The following is a 19819-nucleotide window of genomic DNA, read 5'->3' as shown; positions in this document are numbered from 1 at the left end:
TTTGCAAAAGGCAGTACCTGCTTTCTCTTTTTTGTTCTACTCTGCAGTAAAATTGTTATAAGCTTTACTGTTCATAAAAAGAACTGTGTAGTTCCCAAGATAAAAATAACTAGTCACTGGAACTTCTGGACAAACCTTTATTGTTGCCTAAAAGTGCCTCTCTTCATTTAGAGGCACTGTTTTGTGAGTAGATAAAGTGAAAAGCGGGGGAAGAGGACTTCAGTAAACTTTTGATCTGAGTGGTGGTGTTAAGAGTAAGTTCCTGAGTTAGATCATATGACCTTCAGTCACTGACACTGCACCCAGATCTCAGCTCTAATTGCCCGTTCCCACCATGGAAATTTTTAACTGAATATTAGGTAGATTAAAAGGCTTAAATTTCTGTAATCGGTATTCAAAGAAAGCTAAGACAGTGGCAACTGGCACATCTGTCATGTCTGCCTTGCTTGTTGGTATTCAAAAGAGAATTAAAGTATGGATGATTATCCCTGTTATGAGAAAGAACATTAAAAAAGCTGTGGAAGGGTATAGATATTTTGTGCTTTAAAGCATGCCTTAATAATCTCATTCCTATGAATATATAATAATAACCTATGTTATAAAGAAACTTGTTCTGTGGGCAGAACACTACTTTCCTTGTTGAATTTCATGACTTTTTCTGAAATTACTGGTTCTGATTTAAGACAAGCTGTTGGGAGTGGGCAGGTAATTGGTTTGCCCTGATGGGGCAATTCCTTTGTCGAAATGCAAATGAACAATATGAGTGAAGGTCCATCCTTAGGTGGAATAGTTAATCTTCCTAATCTGTCATGACTTTTTTTTTTCTTATTTGCAGTATTATGCAGTTACTTGGAGCATTTCCTTCTCCCAGTGGCCCTGCTTCTCCTTGCAGCTTGGTGAACGAAACCACCTTAATTAAATATTCTCGTCTACCTACCATAAACAAACATAGCTTCCGTTACTTTGTTTTGGATAATAGTGTCATCCTTGCAATGTTGGAGCAGCCTCTAGGGAATGAACAGAGTAAGTTCAACGTTTCCTACTTCCTTGTCCTTCTAGCTAAAACTCTGTATATAGCTGCAAAACAAAGGTGCTTCATCAAGCATGTCTCTCCTTTTCATGTTTCAGGGGCTTACCTATTCTCTGGGTGTGCAATTGGGCAGGTGCTGCTCTGCATGAAGTTGCAAGAATGACTTTCATGTCACTGATAGTCAAACATGTACAAGCCCATCCAAATAGTTCATGCAGTTGTCTCTGACCCAGTGAGATCAGATTACTTGCATCTGACTGCCATCTATATCATAGCAGATGGTGAAAAGCAGTGGCATTACATTTTTGGAAAAGTCCTTGTTCGTAAAAGGGTGAAAATTGAAAGAATATAGGAGATTCTGTAGGAACTAGTGCTCAACAAATAGTTAATTTCTTTATGGCTGCACTGTTGGTTTTTTTTGATTGATTTATGTCTCTGTTACTAAATGTTTCTGTGGGTGCTTTCAGCTCAAATGGTTATAGTTGCTTAGGAGCTGTCACAGCTTTCCTGTGTGCATTCCTGTTCTATCAATGACACCTACTGAAAAGGAGATCTACTACAGAGTATTGGCTTTCACAGCTGAATTTTCCTTTCTAACTCTTGCTCAAGTCTCATGTGCTTTGACCAAGGAGGAAATGACATTTAAAAAAACCTAACAGTATTTACATAATACCTTGAACTGAATAACCCATCACCCTAAATCACCCTATGAATCTTCAGGCATCAAGATACCACCTAACAGAATGGATGAAAATTCTCTTATATGCTAACTGTGTTGAAGACTAATGTATGTTAGATCTGCTAATCTGCACAGATACGTTTTCCTCATCTATGGCCAGGAAGGAGTCTAGATACTAGTCTTGCTAGCTGTTCTGCACAATCTCCAGTTTCATCATGAACTCTGATTGTGTTCATTGATACTGGCTAAGAGAAGAGTCATGGTTCTGAGTTGTGGTCCAGAATGCTCCCAGCCTCACTGAGAATCTCTAACTAGGTCTTGCAGAAAATGCTGATGCTGGGAGCCATTGCTGTGCATCCTCCTACAGTCTGTATTTGAGCAAATGTGTTCCTGACTAGAATGGCTTAGCGCATGCTAGGACAGCTGAGCAATTCTCATTCTTCTGCTAAATGCATTACTGAGGAATCTTGTAAAGCTATTATAATCTGAAATTAGATTAGCTTTTTTGCTGTACAGAACTTGCTCATAAATCCTCTTTAAATTACAAGATTAACCACAGTAATGCGTAAGTATATCAGATCACTTTTGGGGCAGATTACTAAGTGGGTAATTTGGGGGGCGGTGCTGTTTTGGTTTGCATAAATGTATGCCTATGTACCTGTGCTACATTTTTACATTCTGGTATGCTGCACATAAAGTACTGGGGAAGGAATATGTATCTGCTAGTTACCTGATAATGTCAGTTTATGATTTACATGCACAAAAGATAGACATGAGTTTAAAAAAAAAGCTGTAGAGATATAATGATCCCTTTCCTAAGGTGGCAAGCATCAGTGGCCTTTAAATCTTGAAGGAAGACTTAAATCCCTGCAGTGTTAGAAACAGAGAATCATGCAAGTTGAAAGGGACCTCAGATCTGTACTGTAACCTCCTGCACTGTCCTGGTGGGTCTTAAATCTCTGAAGAAGGAGGATCTGAAGAAGGAGGTTCAGCAGCCTTTCTGGAGCCGGGTTTCAGTGCTTGATGCCTGGTGGTGAGTTCTCTTGAATGAAAGAGAACAAAGTAGACTGATACTTCCTGCTGCAGAGAGGAAGATTATACTGTTTGCTCCTTGCCAGGAATTGCCTTCAGGGTCAGAGGAGGAGTTAAGCTTGAAAATGAAAACTCTGTGACATGACTGCATTTCTTTCTGGTTAAATTATTGCTTAATTAAGTGTTTGCAACTTAAGATGATATTTTAGTTGACTTTTTGTTTTTTTTTTTTTTTTTTTTAACCCATGTGCTTTGCAGATGACTCTTTCCCGTCTGTCACGATTTTGATCCGTGGGACATCTGGAAGATTTGCATGGGCGCAGCAACTCTGTCTTTTACCAAGAGGAGCTAAAGCAAATCAAAAGGTCTCTATCAAAGCCCATAAAGAAATCTTTAACTTAGAGATGTTCAGCAGAAATTCCACTAATGTGAGACAGCCCCACAGAACTGGTGATTATACATTAAGGCTGAGCCACGGGGCCTTTAGCTGTAGGTAATGTGACACATCTCTGGTGACTCTTTATGATTTGTGATAATATTCAATCTAGGCTGTGAAAGTGCTGTTAACTTCTAGATTTTTGTTTAAGGTGTGGGGGGAAAATCTCCTTTCTTTTCAAAGTATCTTCTGAAGTAATGGGGCAGTGGAGTGTGTATTTAGCATGTAGGCATGACTGTACTGGTAGCAGCATCAGGCTGATTGCGGGATGTCAGGCAAAGTACTTGCTGCAGAGGGAGCAGTATCTTGGGATGTAGTATGAGGTGCTGCAGAGAGAACAGCTGTTAAAGCTAAAAAGCCCTATGTCAAAAAGATGGCTGTAAACTGCCTGAAAAATGGAGAATTCCCACCTATCAGAACATGGATTCTGGAATGGCTCTGGACAGGAAAAAAAAACAATCTTGATTTCAAGTAAAAACTCTTATTGCAGTTGTTTAGTGGAGTACGTCCTTCTCTGTCATCAAAATGTCTTTGTTCGTGAACTTCTCTAAGTCTTCAAACTCTTTGCATGCCTCTCTCAGTAAAATAAGGGAAACCAGAATGTAGTTGGAACGAGGGCCTGTCAGTCTTGGCTGTCGTTCTAACATTTAGGCAGACGTGGTCTCTGTAAAGCAGGCTTTGGGAAGACACTGCACTTTAATGCCTTTGGAGCTATGTTGTCACTGAACCTGAACTGCTTTGCTAAATAGCGTCAAACCAAGTGCATTGCCGCGCACACCAAGGGAAGAGTCATGTGTGGCTGGTGACCTTCTTAACAGTTTTAAGGGAACTTTTCCAACTTAAAGTCATTGTTTAACTTTAATGCTAGCAGTTTTACCCTTTTTGAAATGTGTTTGATGGAGAAGAAATTCATAAAGCAGCACTCAATATGCAGTTAAAATTCTTGTCTTTCTTGGTGGGACCTTATGCAAACCTGCACCTAGATCTTTATTTTGTTGCTCTCCGTGGCAACTTCAACTCTTGGGTTACTAACTGATAGTGTGGTCTAGAACATGAGATAGTAACAATGTCAAAATTGTATTAAGAGAGATGAGGCAAGCCCTTTTCTTACTCCATCAGTGTATCTCACTGCTGATGCATGACATTGCTACTTTCCTGTTCCAGGATTTGTCAGCTTAACTGCATAGATCATTAAAGTTAGTAGGGTTAAAATGAAGGCTTCTCAAGCAGTTGTTAGCTTTCTCTAAACTCAGTTAGAATGGACTTTATCCTAAAAATAAGATGTTGCCATGTAAGCTTGCCATTTTTATTGGAATCTGCAACTGCTCAGAGGTTCGATGGTAGAGAGGGTTCATAGGTTCCACAACTGCAACCACCAAAATGTGTAGAACTGCATCTTCTGCTAAAAAACCTGGCTGTAAATTTTAAACGAATCTATAAAAATTTAAATTATTTACTGAATAATTTCCGATGATAACTCTCAATAATGGATTAGTAAATCTGGGGGGGGGAGGGGAACACTTTCCATTTATAATAATAATGTGTTGTCCAATGGCAAAGCTTTGGATGTAAAATTATCCCCCTTTTTCATCACAGACTTTTATACCAGAACCTCGACCAGCTCCTAAAAATGATGTTGGCTTGAAATACAGTGTGAAACACCGCCCGTTTCCTGAAGAAGTGGACAAGATTCCATTTGTGAAAGCTGACTTAAGCATTCCTGATTTACATGAAATTGTGAATGAGGAAGTAAGTAGTTTTCAGTCTTTGACTTCATTTTGCTCTTGCCTTTTTTTGCCTGTTCATGAATCACACACTAATTCCTTACTATAAAAAATATTACTCTTCAGCTTGACTAATTCATGTTAATGGAACAATAAACTCTGCACACTAATGAAATCTGTGTGCTAGCTGTGGAAGATGGCGGTGCCTAGAACATGTTCTTGGGGAGCACTGCTCAACATCTTTTAGTCCAGATCCTAACACCCCTGTACTGCTATGAATAAGCCACCAGTGTTTGTTATTTTGTTGCTTCTTCTGGGGAAATGGAAAGGGCATTTGTGAGCCCTCTTGTAGACTCTTTTTTTTACTCTGACAGTGCCAAATGTGCTTTAGTTTCTGTTCATTTAAAAGGGAGAGATTGTAACTGATTTTGGGTACATGAGTTTGCAACATCTCTCCCATGCAAATAGTGTGTTCGGATGTGCATTCTGTAACACTGCAAGATCTCACTGATATTGCCTCAGTAAACATCCTGGGGGTGGAGCTGCTGTCAGTGTTTTAAGAGATCTTAGCAGAGTCAGATTCCCATGTCTGTACAATGTTTTTCAGCTGGAAGAGCGACATGAGAAGCTGAGGAATGGCATGGCCCAGCAGATTGTTTTTGAGACTTCCATAGATCAGCAAAGTGAAGAGGAGTGGCGCAAGAAAAGCTTTCCTGATCCGATCACGGAGTGTAAGCCCCCACCACCTGCACAGGAGTTCCAGACAGCACGCCTCTTCCTCTCTCACTTTGGGTTTCTCTCACTAGAGGCATTGAAGGTGACCTCATACTTCTTAGAGCTATACTAATGGCCCCATTACCCATTTAGTCTGGCAAAAGAGGATAACTGAAGTTTAGCTAGTGGAAGATCTTATGTTTGAGGCCAGCTGCTGTTATGCTGTAGTCTGCTTAGGAAAGGTGCTGAATTTCTAAGATCTGGGTGGTAAAAGACTATGCCTCAAGCTGAACATGTTCTGAATAGGTGCCTACATCTGAGTTTTGCAGTAGATACATAAGCTGTCACCATTCATGTGTTTATACTTGAATTACTCCTCCAACTTGAATTAGGCCTAGGGATCCTTCTATAAGCATTTCTGAAATATTGCTGTGTTAAGTGTTCTGCTTCAGAGATTATTGTATTGAAGTGATGGTTTTACTATGTAAACACTTAGGGGTCTATAAAGACTAGAGTTTTTTCTCTTTAAAGTCAAATAACGGTTTGTAGAGACAATCTGCATTCTTAAATTCTACCTCTTACTTGTGAATTTTCCCTTTTATCTATTGCATTTTTCTTCCATAAGATGTCAACAATAGTAGAAAATGGAGCTTTTGCAAAAGAAGTCTAAAAGTGCTTAGTATTTTATATATAGTTGGTATATAAATCATATTAATAAATACAAAATTAGTTGTAATGTGACTGTATAAAGTCATATAGTATTTTCAAAGTCTCTGCTTGTTTTGCTGGGGGAGGGAATGTTCTCTTTGAGCAAACTGTCAGTATTGTTTTACTTGCAAAATACCTATTTTCTCAATGAAGATAGTAGAATGCAACAAATACAAGTTCTCAAACCATGTTACATTTGCTGTTGCAAACTTACAGCAACAGGGTTGTAGTACATCAGAAATTTGTGTATTACTTCAAGCTTAAAAAAAAGGAAATGTGTTACTATTTTGTATCATTTTATCATTTTTAAAGTCATGAATACCTTTTCCAATGGAATAGATTTTTTTTTTTCTTTTAACTATTGAACTCTGTTTATTCGATAGGAACCTGCTAACAGTCGTCTACCTCCTCACCTGATTGCACTTGACTCTGCTCTTCCTGGGTTTTTTGATGACCTTGGCTACTTGGATTTATTACCATGTCGTCCTTTTGATACAGTTTTCATTTTCTACATGAAGGCAGGCCAGAAAACGAGCCAGGAAGTAAGTAAAAGTGTAGAGTGCTAATGAGTATATATTGTCCATTTCTAATAATCCTCCTGTGAATAAAGCGTCACTGCTAATGACTAAAGCAGAGTGCGGGAACTTGGGATTTTGGGCTCTGTTTATTTATTACATGAGCTGTAATAAGTCACTATGTACTTTTTTTTTTTTAATCTGTAGCATGAAGTACATTATTACATTTAGAAATGCTGTGAGGTTTTGATAAAGCATTATATCTCTATATATGGAAAAAATGCAGTTTATTTTAGCTATGTGCAGTGTCCTGGTAGCTTGCTTTGATTCTTATATTAACCACACGTCAGTGAATTGAAAAATTTTCTGCAAGAAAGTATTATTGCTTTGTAAATCTTTACATTTTACTTTTTGCTTTCAAATGTGATTAGGTTAATCAGGTTAATTTGTCTAAATCTAAACCATAATTTCTTTAAACTGTGACCTGGAAAGTTGCTAAGTTAAGATGACTTATGGTTTCGTTAGAAAGAGATGTTTATGGTGTACAAATATCTGAAGGGAGGGTGTCAAGAGGATGGGTCCAGACTCTTTTCAGTGGTGCCAAGCAACAGGACACGAGGCAACGGGCACAAACTGAAACACAGACAGTTCCATCTGAACATGAGGAAAAACTTCTTCACTGTGAGGGTGAGAGAGCACTGGAACAGGTTGCCCAGAGAGGTCGAGGAGTCTCCTTCTCTGGAGATATTCAAAACCTGCCTGGACGTGATTCTGTACAATGTGCTGTAGGTGACCGTGCTTGAGCAGGGGTTTTGGGCTAGATGATCTCCCGAGGTCCCTTCCAACCTCAACCATTCTGTGATTCTGTGATACCTTCTCATTCCATACATAATTCTCATAGTAAAGTGTAAAGGCATAGCTTCCAAAATAAATTACTCGCTGTATAGTCTCCTCATTTTGTTGCAAACATACAATTGACAGAACATAGCTACACCTTCCACTTTTGAGTGGAATACAGTAATTCTTGAAGCTGGGATCATGCTGTTTATGAGTTTTCAAGTAGAGAAGTTTGGGGAAGCCAGTAGACAGTCTTCCTGTCTCCAAAGTCAGCCTCATAACAGGACATACAGTGCTGATATGTTCCAGCTGAAATGCTGTGTTTCTGCTGAGCTAGCAAAATGTATTTTTCTCCTGATGCTTATATGCTATTATGGGTTTAGACAGACGAGATTTATTTGCAGAAATTATGTAGTTCTGCAGAATTAGCTGGCCTTTGCGAACCCAGTTAGCAGTCTGTACTTGTGGGTTTTGCCTTGTAGATTTAAAGATCTTTCATGTCTGAGAGATTCTGGACATGTTTTGTCATATCGTATAAATTCTATGCTCCTACTTCAAGGTCCCTAGACATTGTGCTATGATTACTAGCCCTTTCTAGTTGTGCAAAGTTGCAGTGGCATAGTCAAGTTAATAATTTATTCGTATCTGTCTCTACAGACCTGAGCTGAATGAGAAATGGATACTGTTTCCATGTTTGAAAAGAGCTGTGACTTATTTCTGTCATGTTTTGTTTTCAATATTAACAATATCACATCAGTTGAAGACCTTTTGTAATGTTGCTTGCTGAGGATAGCCATGAACAACCCAGCACGGTCAAGAGAGGAGACAAATCATGACATTGTTTCTGCTCTGAGCAGGGAAAGCTGCCTGGTCCTGATCTGCTGTCATTGTTTTTATGTATATGTGGGAGAGAGAGTTCATGCAACTTTAACTCAGGACCTAATTCTGTTTTAAGAAGGGGATCTTACTGCTTTCACAAGGAGTGGCAGCTATTTTTTCTGATGCTGTGCAGTCCAGAACAGTTTTTCTAACCTGAATGTTATTATGTCAGCCCCAACGTACAAGTGATACTGTTTTTCTGATAGCGATGTTCTTTTAAGGTTTAGAAGGGTCTTATGGGATTTACTTATCCAGGATAATGAAACTGTCCACACATTTTTTACATTGTTATACTTCCATAACATTAAATGCTGTTTAAAAATACTCTCTCATTCTTACTTTACTGAAAATTCTTTCTGGTGTGGCTCAGATACAAAACCATGCTGTTGTGTAAAGCTGGAGCTTGCATATTTTCGGAATTTGTTGTCTCCTAAACTACCTTTATCTCAATTCATTCTGAAGCCTAACTCTTACTTTATTATTATTCCCATTATTAAGCGTATTAGTAATGTTTCTATGTAGTGTGATTAGTCACTGTTGAATATTGTACCTGATGCTAGGATGGGATGCCAGGACTGTGTGGGTATCAGGAGCATCTTGTCTGAAAACTTTTCTTTTCATGGACTATCTATGACTGAACAGTTTCTGTTCCACTGGAGTCTGCATCCTAGATTACAGTTAAATTATACTTCCCCCATACAAATAGAAATCAAAGACCCTCCTGCTACCAAACTGAAATTCCCATGTGATCCAAAACAGAAGGAAGGATACGTTATACAACCTTGACTACTCCACAAATCCCAGCAGTTCAGGTACATGAAACCACAAATGGTCCTTGGCTCCCTGTGAGCTGTATGGTGAAGCTGTCAGCTTTCACTCAACCTGATGGGATAAGAATTGCTTTTGGAGGTGGAAACATCCCAGATCTTTATAAGAAATGGGATTAAGATTCAAAATGAACAGCACAGTGTGTTGTTTGATTAAAGTGCATGTTCAGTCTTGCCCCAAAATCTTTGCAAAATCTACTTCATAATTTAATCTAATGTGTTTTGAGGCCTGCCCTCTAAGTCACTGTTTGTGTGTCATGTACGGGTTAGTACTGATTAAATTACTTTCTGCTAAAATCCTCTTAAAATTTTACCACAGTGTAGCAGTGATACCTGTCCAGAAAATTCTCGTGTTAATATGATTTGTACTAATGTGGATTCTTCACTGAACAGTTTTGTGGTTTAGCCCTGATAAGTGGGTAAATCTCAAAATTGCCATTTGTAGCAGTGTGATTTTACAGGCTTCAGCAATGATGGCTAAAAGAGACAATCTGATTGAACAGGACATAGCTGAACAGGATAGAGGATGCTGGGCAGCAGGGCCTGGTGTCCATGGAGTTAGCTGTGGCAGGAGAGTTTGGAGTTCCAGACTTGCAGACTTGGATATATTTGGGCAAAAACAAACTGGTGACCCAGTTAAAAAAAGAAAAAAGAAAGAAAAGTCAAGGATTGCTGCTTCTTGGAGTCTCGTGTATATACCGTGGTACTGCTCTTCATTTCAGATCCTGAAGAACATGGAGTCTTCCAGAATTGTTCAGCCACACTTCCTGGAGTTCTTACTGTCTCTTGGCTGGTCAGTTGACGTGGGGAAGCACCCAGGTTGGACTGGGCACGTCTCAACAAGCTGGTCGATCAATAGTTGCAGTGATGAAGAAGGATCTGAACAAGGTAAGACATAGTTAATGTAGTAACTCTAAATTACAATGTTTAGGCTCCTTTAGGAGACAATTGATTGACTCTTCTTGCTTCTGGGTACCTCTTTGAGCGCTTGTACATTTTTTTTGGATACATTTACTAGAAAGGAATATTAAATATAAGTATTAGATTAAGCTTCGAGTCAAAGTGAGAAAATGTCTGTGCATCTTGTTGAGAGGAAGCAGTCTCAGCAACAAACACCTGTATTCCGTATTTTTAGCAGTCTTGGTGAATCTAATATATAATTCAAAACTGGTATTAAGGTGATATCAGGGATACACATTGTACTGTCTGCTGTATCAGCAGACAGGCTTGAAATATTTTGTGATTTTTAGTGTTGTGTAAGTAGGTTAAAATGAGACTTTGACAAATATGTTAGTCTTGTCATCATGCTTGGTAATAAGTATGGAAAACAAATTGCTGTTTGTAGGTCATTGTGTTTGGAGCCCACACACGGCTCTCCTCCCTTCCTGCTTAATTTACTCTTAATTTTTTTTCTACCTAAGCAATTCTTTTTCTGGGCTTGTCTTATACTATCCTCTCTCCATTCTGTCAACCAAAATGATCTTCAGGGTAGTGTTCTTCAAGCTGCTATTTCAGTGTGGTGAGCTGGAAGTCGAGTAGTTTCTACACTGAAAAACAATGTAATCAGATTATCCACAGATTCTGCTAGTGTTCATGGGTTGATTTCAGTATGGTTCACGTCTGGAAGCTTTTTCGCTACCCTAAGGGCCAGAGACCTTTTCATTGTGATCTTCAGAGCCTCAGCCTTCTCATGAGGCCCACACAAATACATCATACAGGCTAGATCAGCTGGTGTGATGGTGTTGGACATCTTTGATTTTGAACTCAGATCAGGTGTAACACCATTGGCACTGCAGTTTCTTAAGCAGTGCCCTCACTCGGCTTTCCTTTGGCTAGCCCTTAGGAATGCTCTGACTAATCTTCACCCGTAACTAAGGCCAACTAAAGGCTTTCCTGAAGTTCTCCAAAAGACAGAAGCTTCGAAATTATTGGGAGAAGTTAAGAGAACAGAGGCATGGCTTTCTCTGAACAACTCAGGAGAGGTTACAAAATGGCCAGAGTATGGGTTAGTTTTTCTTGGAGTACAGTACCAGCTCATGATCTACTTTGAGGCAGAGCCCTCTCCCTTCCTTTTGCAGTTTGTGGTCCTCTCAGCTGTGTCAGTGTGGCTGTGTGGAAGGTGATAGTCTGAATTAGTGAGGTAACCTGTTTTAATATGTGCTTTTTAACTCTGATTGTTTGAGCCATCTGGTTTAGATCACAGACCACCAAACAGTTGAGTTAATACAACAAATTGGTATAACCTGTTGGGGAAGAAGGAATAGAAAAAGCAGTCAGGAATGGGGTTTAGGAGAGGGCTTCTTTTAACCTGGCTATGTTTTTGGAAAATCCTGAAGTGGAGCAATGGCTAAAAAGCTGAAAGGGTAGATTTAAAGAAGACTTGGACAAACTTGTGAAGATTGCTCACTTTATTTATTTTCCTCCTGAGTCTTGTCTGTGGCATAACCTGTCTGTTTTGCTAAATACGATTGCTCTTTGTGGATGGCTCTGATGGTAAAAACCCATTTCAGGAGTGTAGAAGAGTTTCCAATGAGGTCTGACTGGGGGTGGGGGAATCAAAAGCAGATATGTATACCTTTTCCCTCTGAAAAGCAAAGAAGTTCTTAAGCAATTTGGTCTTGGTTGGGGTGATACTTCCTGAAAGATGTGGGCTTGAGATATTTAGGAATGCTTCACCAATGGTAAAGCATCCTTCAGCAGTTCCTGCGTGCCTCTGGCCGTTTTCTCCTGTCAGTATGCTGAATTTCACTGCCCCATTGGTTCTGCTGAGGCAGCTAATCCTGGGACCCCACTGTAAGCTGGATCAGAGAGATAATTCAGCTTAAAGCCCTTACTCTTCTTTCTGGTGGCTTCCTGAGGACCCCCAAGGAACTAGCAGGTGATTGCTGTGAACAGGAAAGGGGAAGCTAGGCAAGGACAACTGCAGGAGGCCTTGACTTCTCCTGGGAAAAGCTCGTGGGAAAAGCTCTATCTAGGAGTGGCTGCTGCTAACGAGCTCTCTTGGTTGCCCCGGCCAGAGGGAGTTGGGGCCTTTGATCCCAGTGGCCCTTGATTAGGGCGGTCAAGCACCCTCTTAGCCAGTGCTAGGGAGAGGCCTGTATAAGAGCCAGGCCTAGAGTGCAGCTCCCAGAGCGCAGCGAACAGAGGCAGCAGTTTGCGCGAAGGAACCTTTGTTTCTGTTCCCTGTGGTGTACATTTCCTCAAGTATGGTTGTGACACGCCGCACAGCGCGTTCCCCAGCGGCTGTTGGAGTTGCTGTGTCAGAGGCTGGGACTCAGACTGACCCTCTGACAGTAGATGCGGCTCTGCAGGTCTCAGGCTGCAGGGAGTGCTTGGGGCCTCTCCGGGAGGCCTGGGCTGGCAGCCAGCTCTCCTGCAGGAGGTGTGCTGCTGTTGACAAGGTGTGTCGTCAGGTAAGGGAGTTACAGGAGGAGGTCAGTAGGCTGCGCAGCATCCGGGAAGTGGAGCAAGTGATAGACAGGGTATTCTCGGAGACTGTGCAGCTTCGGGAGTCCCAACCCCCCACAGCAGTGGAGTTGCCAGAGGGCTCTGTGCCGTGTGAAACGGTACATCATAACATCATAGAAGAAGACTGGAAACTGGTCACTGCTCGTGGGAGGAGAAAGGCTCCTACTCCTCCTGAAGACCTGAAGCTGAAGAACAGGTTTAGTGCCCTCCAGGATGAGGAGGACATGGGCATGGCTGCCAGGGAAGTACCTGGGACAACAGACCCTGTGCCCTGCTGGAACGCCTGGAAGAAGCGGCGGGTGATTGTTGTGGGGGACTCCCTGCTGCAGGGGACGGAGGCATCTATCTGCCGACCTGACCCCATGTCTAGAGAGGTTTGTGGCCTGCCAGGGGCTCGTGTGAGAGATGTCATGCAAAGACTGCCTAGGCTCGTCCATTCTTCGGACTATTACCCACTGCTGCTCTTCCATGTGGGCGCCAAAGACACCAAGGGCAAACTGGAGACCATCAAGCAGGATTTCAGAGCTCTGGGGATGGTGGTCAAGGGTCTGGGAGCCCAGGTCATCTTCTCCTCAATCCTGCCAGTGAGGGGGATGGATGAGAGGAGGAGGAGACGGACTTTCCAGGTTAACGACTGGCTGTGCCGCTGGTGCTGGCAACAGGGTTTTGGTTTCTACGACCATGGGACCCTCTTTGAAGATTGACAACTGATGGCAAGAGATGGGATCCACCTCACGAGGCGGGGCACGCGGGTCTTTGCCAACAGTTTGGCCAACCTGGTAAGGAGGGCTTTAAACTAGGAAAGATGGGGGAAGGGGAGAGTTATAGTGACAGGGTAGCTGGCAAAAGACTGCTCAGGTCAGGATGCCTCCAGCAGGTGAATGCAGCCAGGGAAGTGCGCATGGGATGTGGCTATGGAGGATCCTCTGGTATCCCTTCTGGGAAACCTGCATGCTCGATCACCTCCCTGAAATGCCTGTACACCAATGCACGCAGCTTGGGGAACAAACAGGAAGAACTAGAGATCTGTGTGTGGTCGCAGGGCCATGATCTCATTGCCATTACAGAGACATGGTGGGATAGCTCGCATGACTGGAGTGCTGTCATGGATGGCTACGTGCTTTTTAGGAAAGACAGGCCAGGAAAGCGAGGTGGTGGAGTTGCTCTTTATGTGAGAGAGCAACTGGAATGTATGGAGCTGTGCCTAGGGGTGGATGAAGAGCGAGTCGAGAGCTTATGGGTAAGGATTAAAGGGCAGGCTAGCATGGGTGACACTGTTGTGGGTGTTTACTACAGGCCACCTGATCAGGAAGAGGAAGTCGATGAGGCCTTCTACAGACAGCTGGAAGTAGCCTCATGATCCCAGGCCCTGGTTCTCATGGGGGACTTCAACCACCCCGATATCTGCTGGAAAGACAACACAGCTAGGCACAAACAGTCCTGGAGGTTCCTGCAGAGCATTAGTGACAACTTCTTGACACAGGTGGTGGAGGAGCCAACAAGGAGAGGTGTGCTGCTGGACCTTGTACTAACAAACAAAGAAGGACTGGTGGAAGATGTGAAGGTCGGGGGCTGCCTTGGCTGCAGTGACCATGAGATCGTGGAGTTCAGGATCCTGCGAGGAGGCAGCAGGGCACCAAGTAGGATCGCAACCCTGGACTTCAGGAGAGCAAACTTTGGCCTCTTCAGGGACCTACTTGGAGGAATCCCATGGGTTAGGGCCCTAGAAGGAAGGGGCGTTCAAGAGAGCTGGTTAATATTCAAACATCACTTCCTCCAAGCTCAAGAGCGGTGCATCCCTATGAGTAGGAAGTCAAGCAAAGGAGGCAGGAGACCTGCATGGATGAGCAAGGAGCTCCTGGCAAAACTCAAGCAGAAGAAGGAAGTCTACAGAAAGTGGAAAGGGGGACAGGCCACTTGGGAGGAATATAGGAACGTTGTCAGAGTATGCAGGGATGCGACGAGGAAGGCTAAGGCCCGTTTGGAATTAAATCTGGCTAGAGATGTCAAGGACAGCAAGAAGGGCTTCTTCAAATACATCAGTAGCAAGAGGAAGACTAGGGAAAATGCGGGCCCTTTGCTGAATGGGGTGGGTGCCCTGGTGACGAAGGATGCAGAGAAGGCAGAGTTACTGAATGCCTTCTTTGCTTCAGTCTTTACTGCTCAGGCCAGCCCTCAGGAACCCCAGATCCTGGAGGCAAGAGAGAAAGTCTGGAGAAAGGAAGACTTTCCCTTGGTGGAGGAGGAGTGGGTTAGAGATCATTTAAGCAAACTTGACACCCACAAATCCATGGGCCCTGATGGGATGCACCCACGAGTGCTGAGGCAGCTGGCGGATGTTATTGCTAAGCCACTCTCCATCATCTTTGAAAGGTCATGGAGGACAGGAGAGGTGCCTGAAGACTGGAAGAAAGCCAATGTCACCCCAGTCTTCAAAAAGGGCAAGAAGGAGGACCCAGGAAACTACAGGCCAGTCAGCCTCACCTCCATCCCTGGAAAGGTGATGGAGCAGCTCATCCTGGAGGCCACCTCCAAACATGTGGAGGACAAGAAGGTGATCAGGAGTAGTCAGCATGGCTTCACCAAGGGGAAATCATGCTTAACCAATCTGATAGCCTTCTCTGATGGAATGACTGGCTGGCTGGTTGAGGGGAGAGCAGTGGATGTTGTCTGCCTTGACTTCAGCAAGGCTTTTGACACTGTCTCCCATAACATCCTCATAGGTAAGCTCAGGAAGTGTGGGCTAGATGAGTGGACAGGGAGGTGGATTGAGAACTGGCTGAATGGCAGAGCTCAGAGAGTTGTGATCAGTGGCACAGAGTCTAGTTGGAGGCCTGTAGCTAGCGGTGTCCCCCAGGGGTCAGTCAGTACTGGGTCCAGTCTTATTCAACTTCTTCATCAGTGACCTGGATGAAGGGACAGAGTGCACCCTCAGCAAGTTTGCTGACGATACAAAACTGGGAGGAGTGGCTGATATGCCAGAGGGCTGTGCTGCCATTCAGAGAGACTTGGACAGGCTGGAGAGGTGGGCAGAGAGGAACCTCATGAAGTTCAACAAAGGCAAGTGCAGGGTCCTACACCTGGGGAGGAATAACCCCATGCACCAGTACAGGTTGGGGGTTGACCTGCTGGAAAGCAGCTCTGCAGAGAAGGACCTGGGAGTACTGGTGGACACCAAGTTAAGCATGAGGCAGCAATGTGCCCTTGTGGCCAAGAAGGCCAATGGTATCGTGGGGTGCATCAGGAAGAGTGTTGCCAGCAGGTCGAGGGAGGTGATCCTCCACCTCTACTGAGCCCTGGTGAGGCCAAATCTAGAGTACTGTGTCCAGTTCTGGGCTCCCCAGTACAAGAGGGATGTGGCAGTACTGGAGCAAGTCCAGCGAAGGGCTACAAAGATGATTAGGGGACTGGAGCATCTCTCCTATGAGGAAAGGCTGAGAGAGCTGGGCCTGTTTAGCCTGGAGAAGAGAAGGCTGAGAGGAGATCTTATCAACGTGTACAAGTATCTGAAGGGAGGGTGTCAAGAGGATGGGTCCAGACTCTTTTCAGTGGTGCCCAGAGACAGGACGCGAGGCAATGGGCACAAACTGAAACACAGACGCTTCCATCTGAACATGAGGAAAAACTTTTTCACTGTGAGGGTGACAGAGCACTGGAACAAGTTGCCCAGAGAGGTTGTGGAGTCTCCTTCTCTGGAGATATTCAAAACGCGCCTGGATGCAATCCTGTGCAATGTGCTCTAGGTGACCCTGCTTGAGCAGGGGGGTTGGACTAGATGATCTCCAGAGGTCCCTTTCAACCTCAGCGATTCTGTGATTCTGATTCTGTGATATGGGGAAGGAAAAGAGGTGTTTTTGGTAACTGTCAGCTTGGCTCCACCAAAGAATTGCTTGCTCTCTGTTGAGCTGTGATGGTCTGATGTACTGTTTTGGTCAACTGCGATGTGTGAATAAATGGGTGCTGGGAAGTAGGAGCTTCTTACGTTAGCTTGGATTCAAGAGGTAGCCTTTCTTTAACTAGACATCTAAAGGAGAATCTGTAGAAACTGGCTTAAATTCTAGAACAGTATCAGGTTGAAATTATATATGCAAGAGGCCTTTGAAAATTTAATGTCAAACAGCTGAATGAGGATGCCTCTGTCAGAAGGAATGGGTAGAAATAGCTACTGGAAGATTTCTTGTGTTGGACAAGCTTACTGGACTACTCAGTCTGAGGGAAGTATGTTTGGAATAAATCCTCTTTCCAACTCAGAATACTGTTTTCTTCAAGGTATCAACCAAGATTTTTGAGAATGGTTGTTAGCAATGAGACTTAACTGAAACCTTAACATTTTAAAATGAGAACTACATAATTTATTCTAATTGTTTGGACCTTGTATTTGAAAGTCTTCTCCTGAGAAAATGCATAAAATAAGAGCTAAAACTTGCTTTTGACTTAACCTTACTTTTGTCTCCTTTTCAGATGATATAGTTATTTCAGAAGACGTTGGGGCGAGTATCTTCAATGGGCAGAAGAAAGTGCTGTATTATGCTGATGCCCTGACAGAAATAGCTTTTGTCGTCCCATCACCAGTGGAGTCCCTAAGTAAGATCACTGCATGTGCATACTGTTTAAAAACAACAAAAGAACAAAAAATTTTTTTTTTTTTGTTAGAGAGCTTTACGAGAAGCAGAACCCAAATAAGCTAGCTAGTAGCGTGGACACCAGGATCCTTGTTGGAAAACTACTGATGTGTAAATTAATACATCGTAATCCTTAGACAGCTTCCTAAGGTGGTATCTGTTCTGTGCCCCTTTGTTTTCTTGGTCTAAGCCCGAGTATCTAGGTTTGTGTGGCTGTACTTCTGTTTGCCTGGGTGCTTTAGGTTGGGCCTATAGATGGCTGTGGTCTGCAGTCATGATTTAAAAGTATGCTCATCCCAGCTAATGAGTTCAGAGCAGTTCAGCTGGTGATACAGTTTTTCTCTCTTCTTTCTCAATGACATGCTTCTGCAATACATTGGAGGAGCATGTGCTTACTTGCTGTGTAGGTGAGCAATAGCTTTCATTAAATCTTTGGAACCAGTGTGAAAAGTTCTCCAGAATAAAATGGTTGTGAGGAGATGGTATTCTTAGAAATATCCCATCTGGTTTCAGGTTTCCTATGCAGCACAGTCTCTCCCTTCCTAACTCCATACGGAGCAGTTTAAATACAGTCAGTTTATGGAATAACTGGCAGATGTCCACTGCTGAAACCTCTTCCTGCTTTTGAGCACTATATCCACTTGTCCTTAAAAGCTTCCAAGGAAGCAGGAGGATTACTAGGAAGTCTTTCTGAATCCTGTGCTTGGGTCAGATATTGGACTGTGATAATGCTGAGACTGTATAAATATGAGAAGCGGATTGTATCCTTATGAGGGTTAGAGCTGCTTTTTCCATGTGAATACTTGGTGGTACTGGTGGTGTGAATATTTGGTGGTACTGACTGTTTTATGGCGCTTACTTTGGTTGCTGGGATAAGTGAATGACACATGAATTTGAAAGTTGTATGAAAGGCAAGTGCACCATTGAAACAGACTTTAGTATTTTCTCTTCCCACTTTCCCTTGGCACAAACTTTTCCTCCCAGCTCCTTTTTACCACTGTGCATAGTCTTGTGCAGTCTGGATAAATCCAAGTATGTTTTGTTTCAAAACCTTATATATCTTAACTTAGATTTTTTGGCAGAAAAAAAGACAAAACCTACCTTTCTTCTTTTGCCTTCCAGCTGATTCACTGGAAAGCAATGTCTCTGACCAAGAAAGTGACTCCAACATGGATCTACTGCCAGGGATACTGAAGCAGCCATCTTTGACACTTGAACTCTTCCCCAATCATACAGACAATCTTAATCCCTCTCAGCGGGTAAGGCAAAATTTGCACTGAAAAATGATATTCATATGTATAATTTTTTGCAGGAAACATTGGTAATGCTACAGCATTTTCTGGTAGTGTTTGATTCAGTTTCTTAGTATTTGAAGCCACTCATTCCTGGCCATTACTGCCTAACAGCAGCTTCTGGTCTTGCCAACATTTGCATCTGCAGTAGGAGACTGCAAGATTACATTAATCGAATATAAAATTTAAACATGCAAAGTAGTAATATTTGGCATCCTAAAATCTTGGAATGCATGAAGGAAAAATTATATGATGTATTTACAAAATTATTTGTAAATTGTCTTGTAAGGCATGCTTTGGAAATGTAGGGTGGATAAACTGGGAGACTTTTCGTATCTATCCAGTTTAAAATCCCATATTAGTAGTTGCCTGTGTATCAGTTATGCCTGAATATCAAGCATGAAGTTCCTTTCCTCTGGTAGCAAATTTGCAGAAGCAGAAAATCATGAACTCTATAACGGTCAGTGAAGGATTTTAACTGCATGTTTCTTGAATACAGTTCTCTCCCAATGTACATTTAGTTACTGATTTAGGATCTTAGAGGATGTTAACAAAAGCTTGAATGAGTTTTTGAGATAAATATTGCATTAATCAATAAATGTAATTTAAATGTTTGTAGTTGTCTAGATGCATTTTTATTGGAGTTGATGCAGAAAATAAATGCTTGTATCAACACGGTAAAACTGGGGCAAATAAATTAGTGTAAGGTGAAAACCACCCCAGTCAGGTTAGATCATTGTATCAGGTGGGGAAGTAAGCAAGGAAAAATATGTTATTTTGGGCAGTGAGTAAATTTGCTCTGAAATATTGAAATGAGAGCATTGTAAAGTATTTTTCAGAGTGGTAACATGATGGATGCACTGGTGCTTCCACAATAGCATGGAAACACAGTGGTTGGAACATGTGGCTATTGACTTGATTGTAGCTTGGATATATGCAACAAAGCCAGGGAAGAAAAAATAGTTGACGTTCTTTTTAATGTCAAAAGAAATATGAGGCTTTTCTCTCATTTACATTGAATGTAAGTATCATGGAGACCCAAATTACAGATTCTAA

General features: G+C 42.5%; 1 protein-coding gene across 5 annotated transcripts in view; it reads left to right on the top strand.

Annotated features, from left to right (window-relative positions):
• RALGAPB (Ral GTPase activating protein non-catalytic subunit beta) overlaps positions 1-19819 on the top strand; it is a 77008-nt gene that overhangs the window by 47249 nt on the left and 9940 nt on the right. For all 5 annotated transcript variants that reach the window (XM_067308047.1, XM_067308044.1, XM_067308046.1 and 2 more), the window contains 8 exons: positions 836-1023; positions 3000-3106; positions 4774-4926; positions 5509-5718; positions 6707-6865; positions 10104-10269; positions 17311-17433; positions 18594-18730. In XM_067308047.1, coding sequence (XP_067164148.1) covers positions 836-1023; positions 3000-3106; positions 4774-4926; positions 5509-5718; positions 6707-6865; positions 10104-10269; positions 17311-17433; positions 18594-18730 — 1243 coding nt within the window. The remainder of the gene's footprint in view (positions 1-835; positions 1024-2999; positions 3107-4773; positions 4927-5508; positions 5719-6706; positions 6866-10103; positions 10270-17310; positions 17434-18593; positions 18731-19819) is intronic.

Source organism: Apteryx mantelli, chromosome 18 (assembly GCF_036417845.1).
Source record: "Apteryx mantelli isolate bAptMan1 chromosome 18, bAptMan1.hap1, whole genome shotgun sequence".
Classification (NCBI taxonomy): domain Eukaryota; kingdom Metazoa; phylum Chordata; class Aves; order Apterygiformes; family Apterygidae; genus Apteryx; species Apteryx mantelli.
This window is presented reverse-complemented; position numbering and strand designations above follow the sequence as displayed.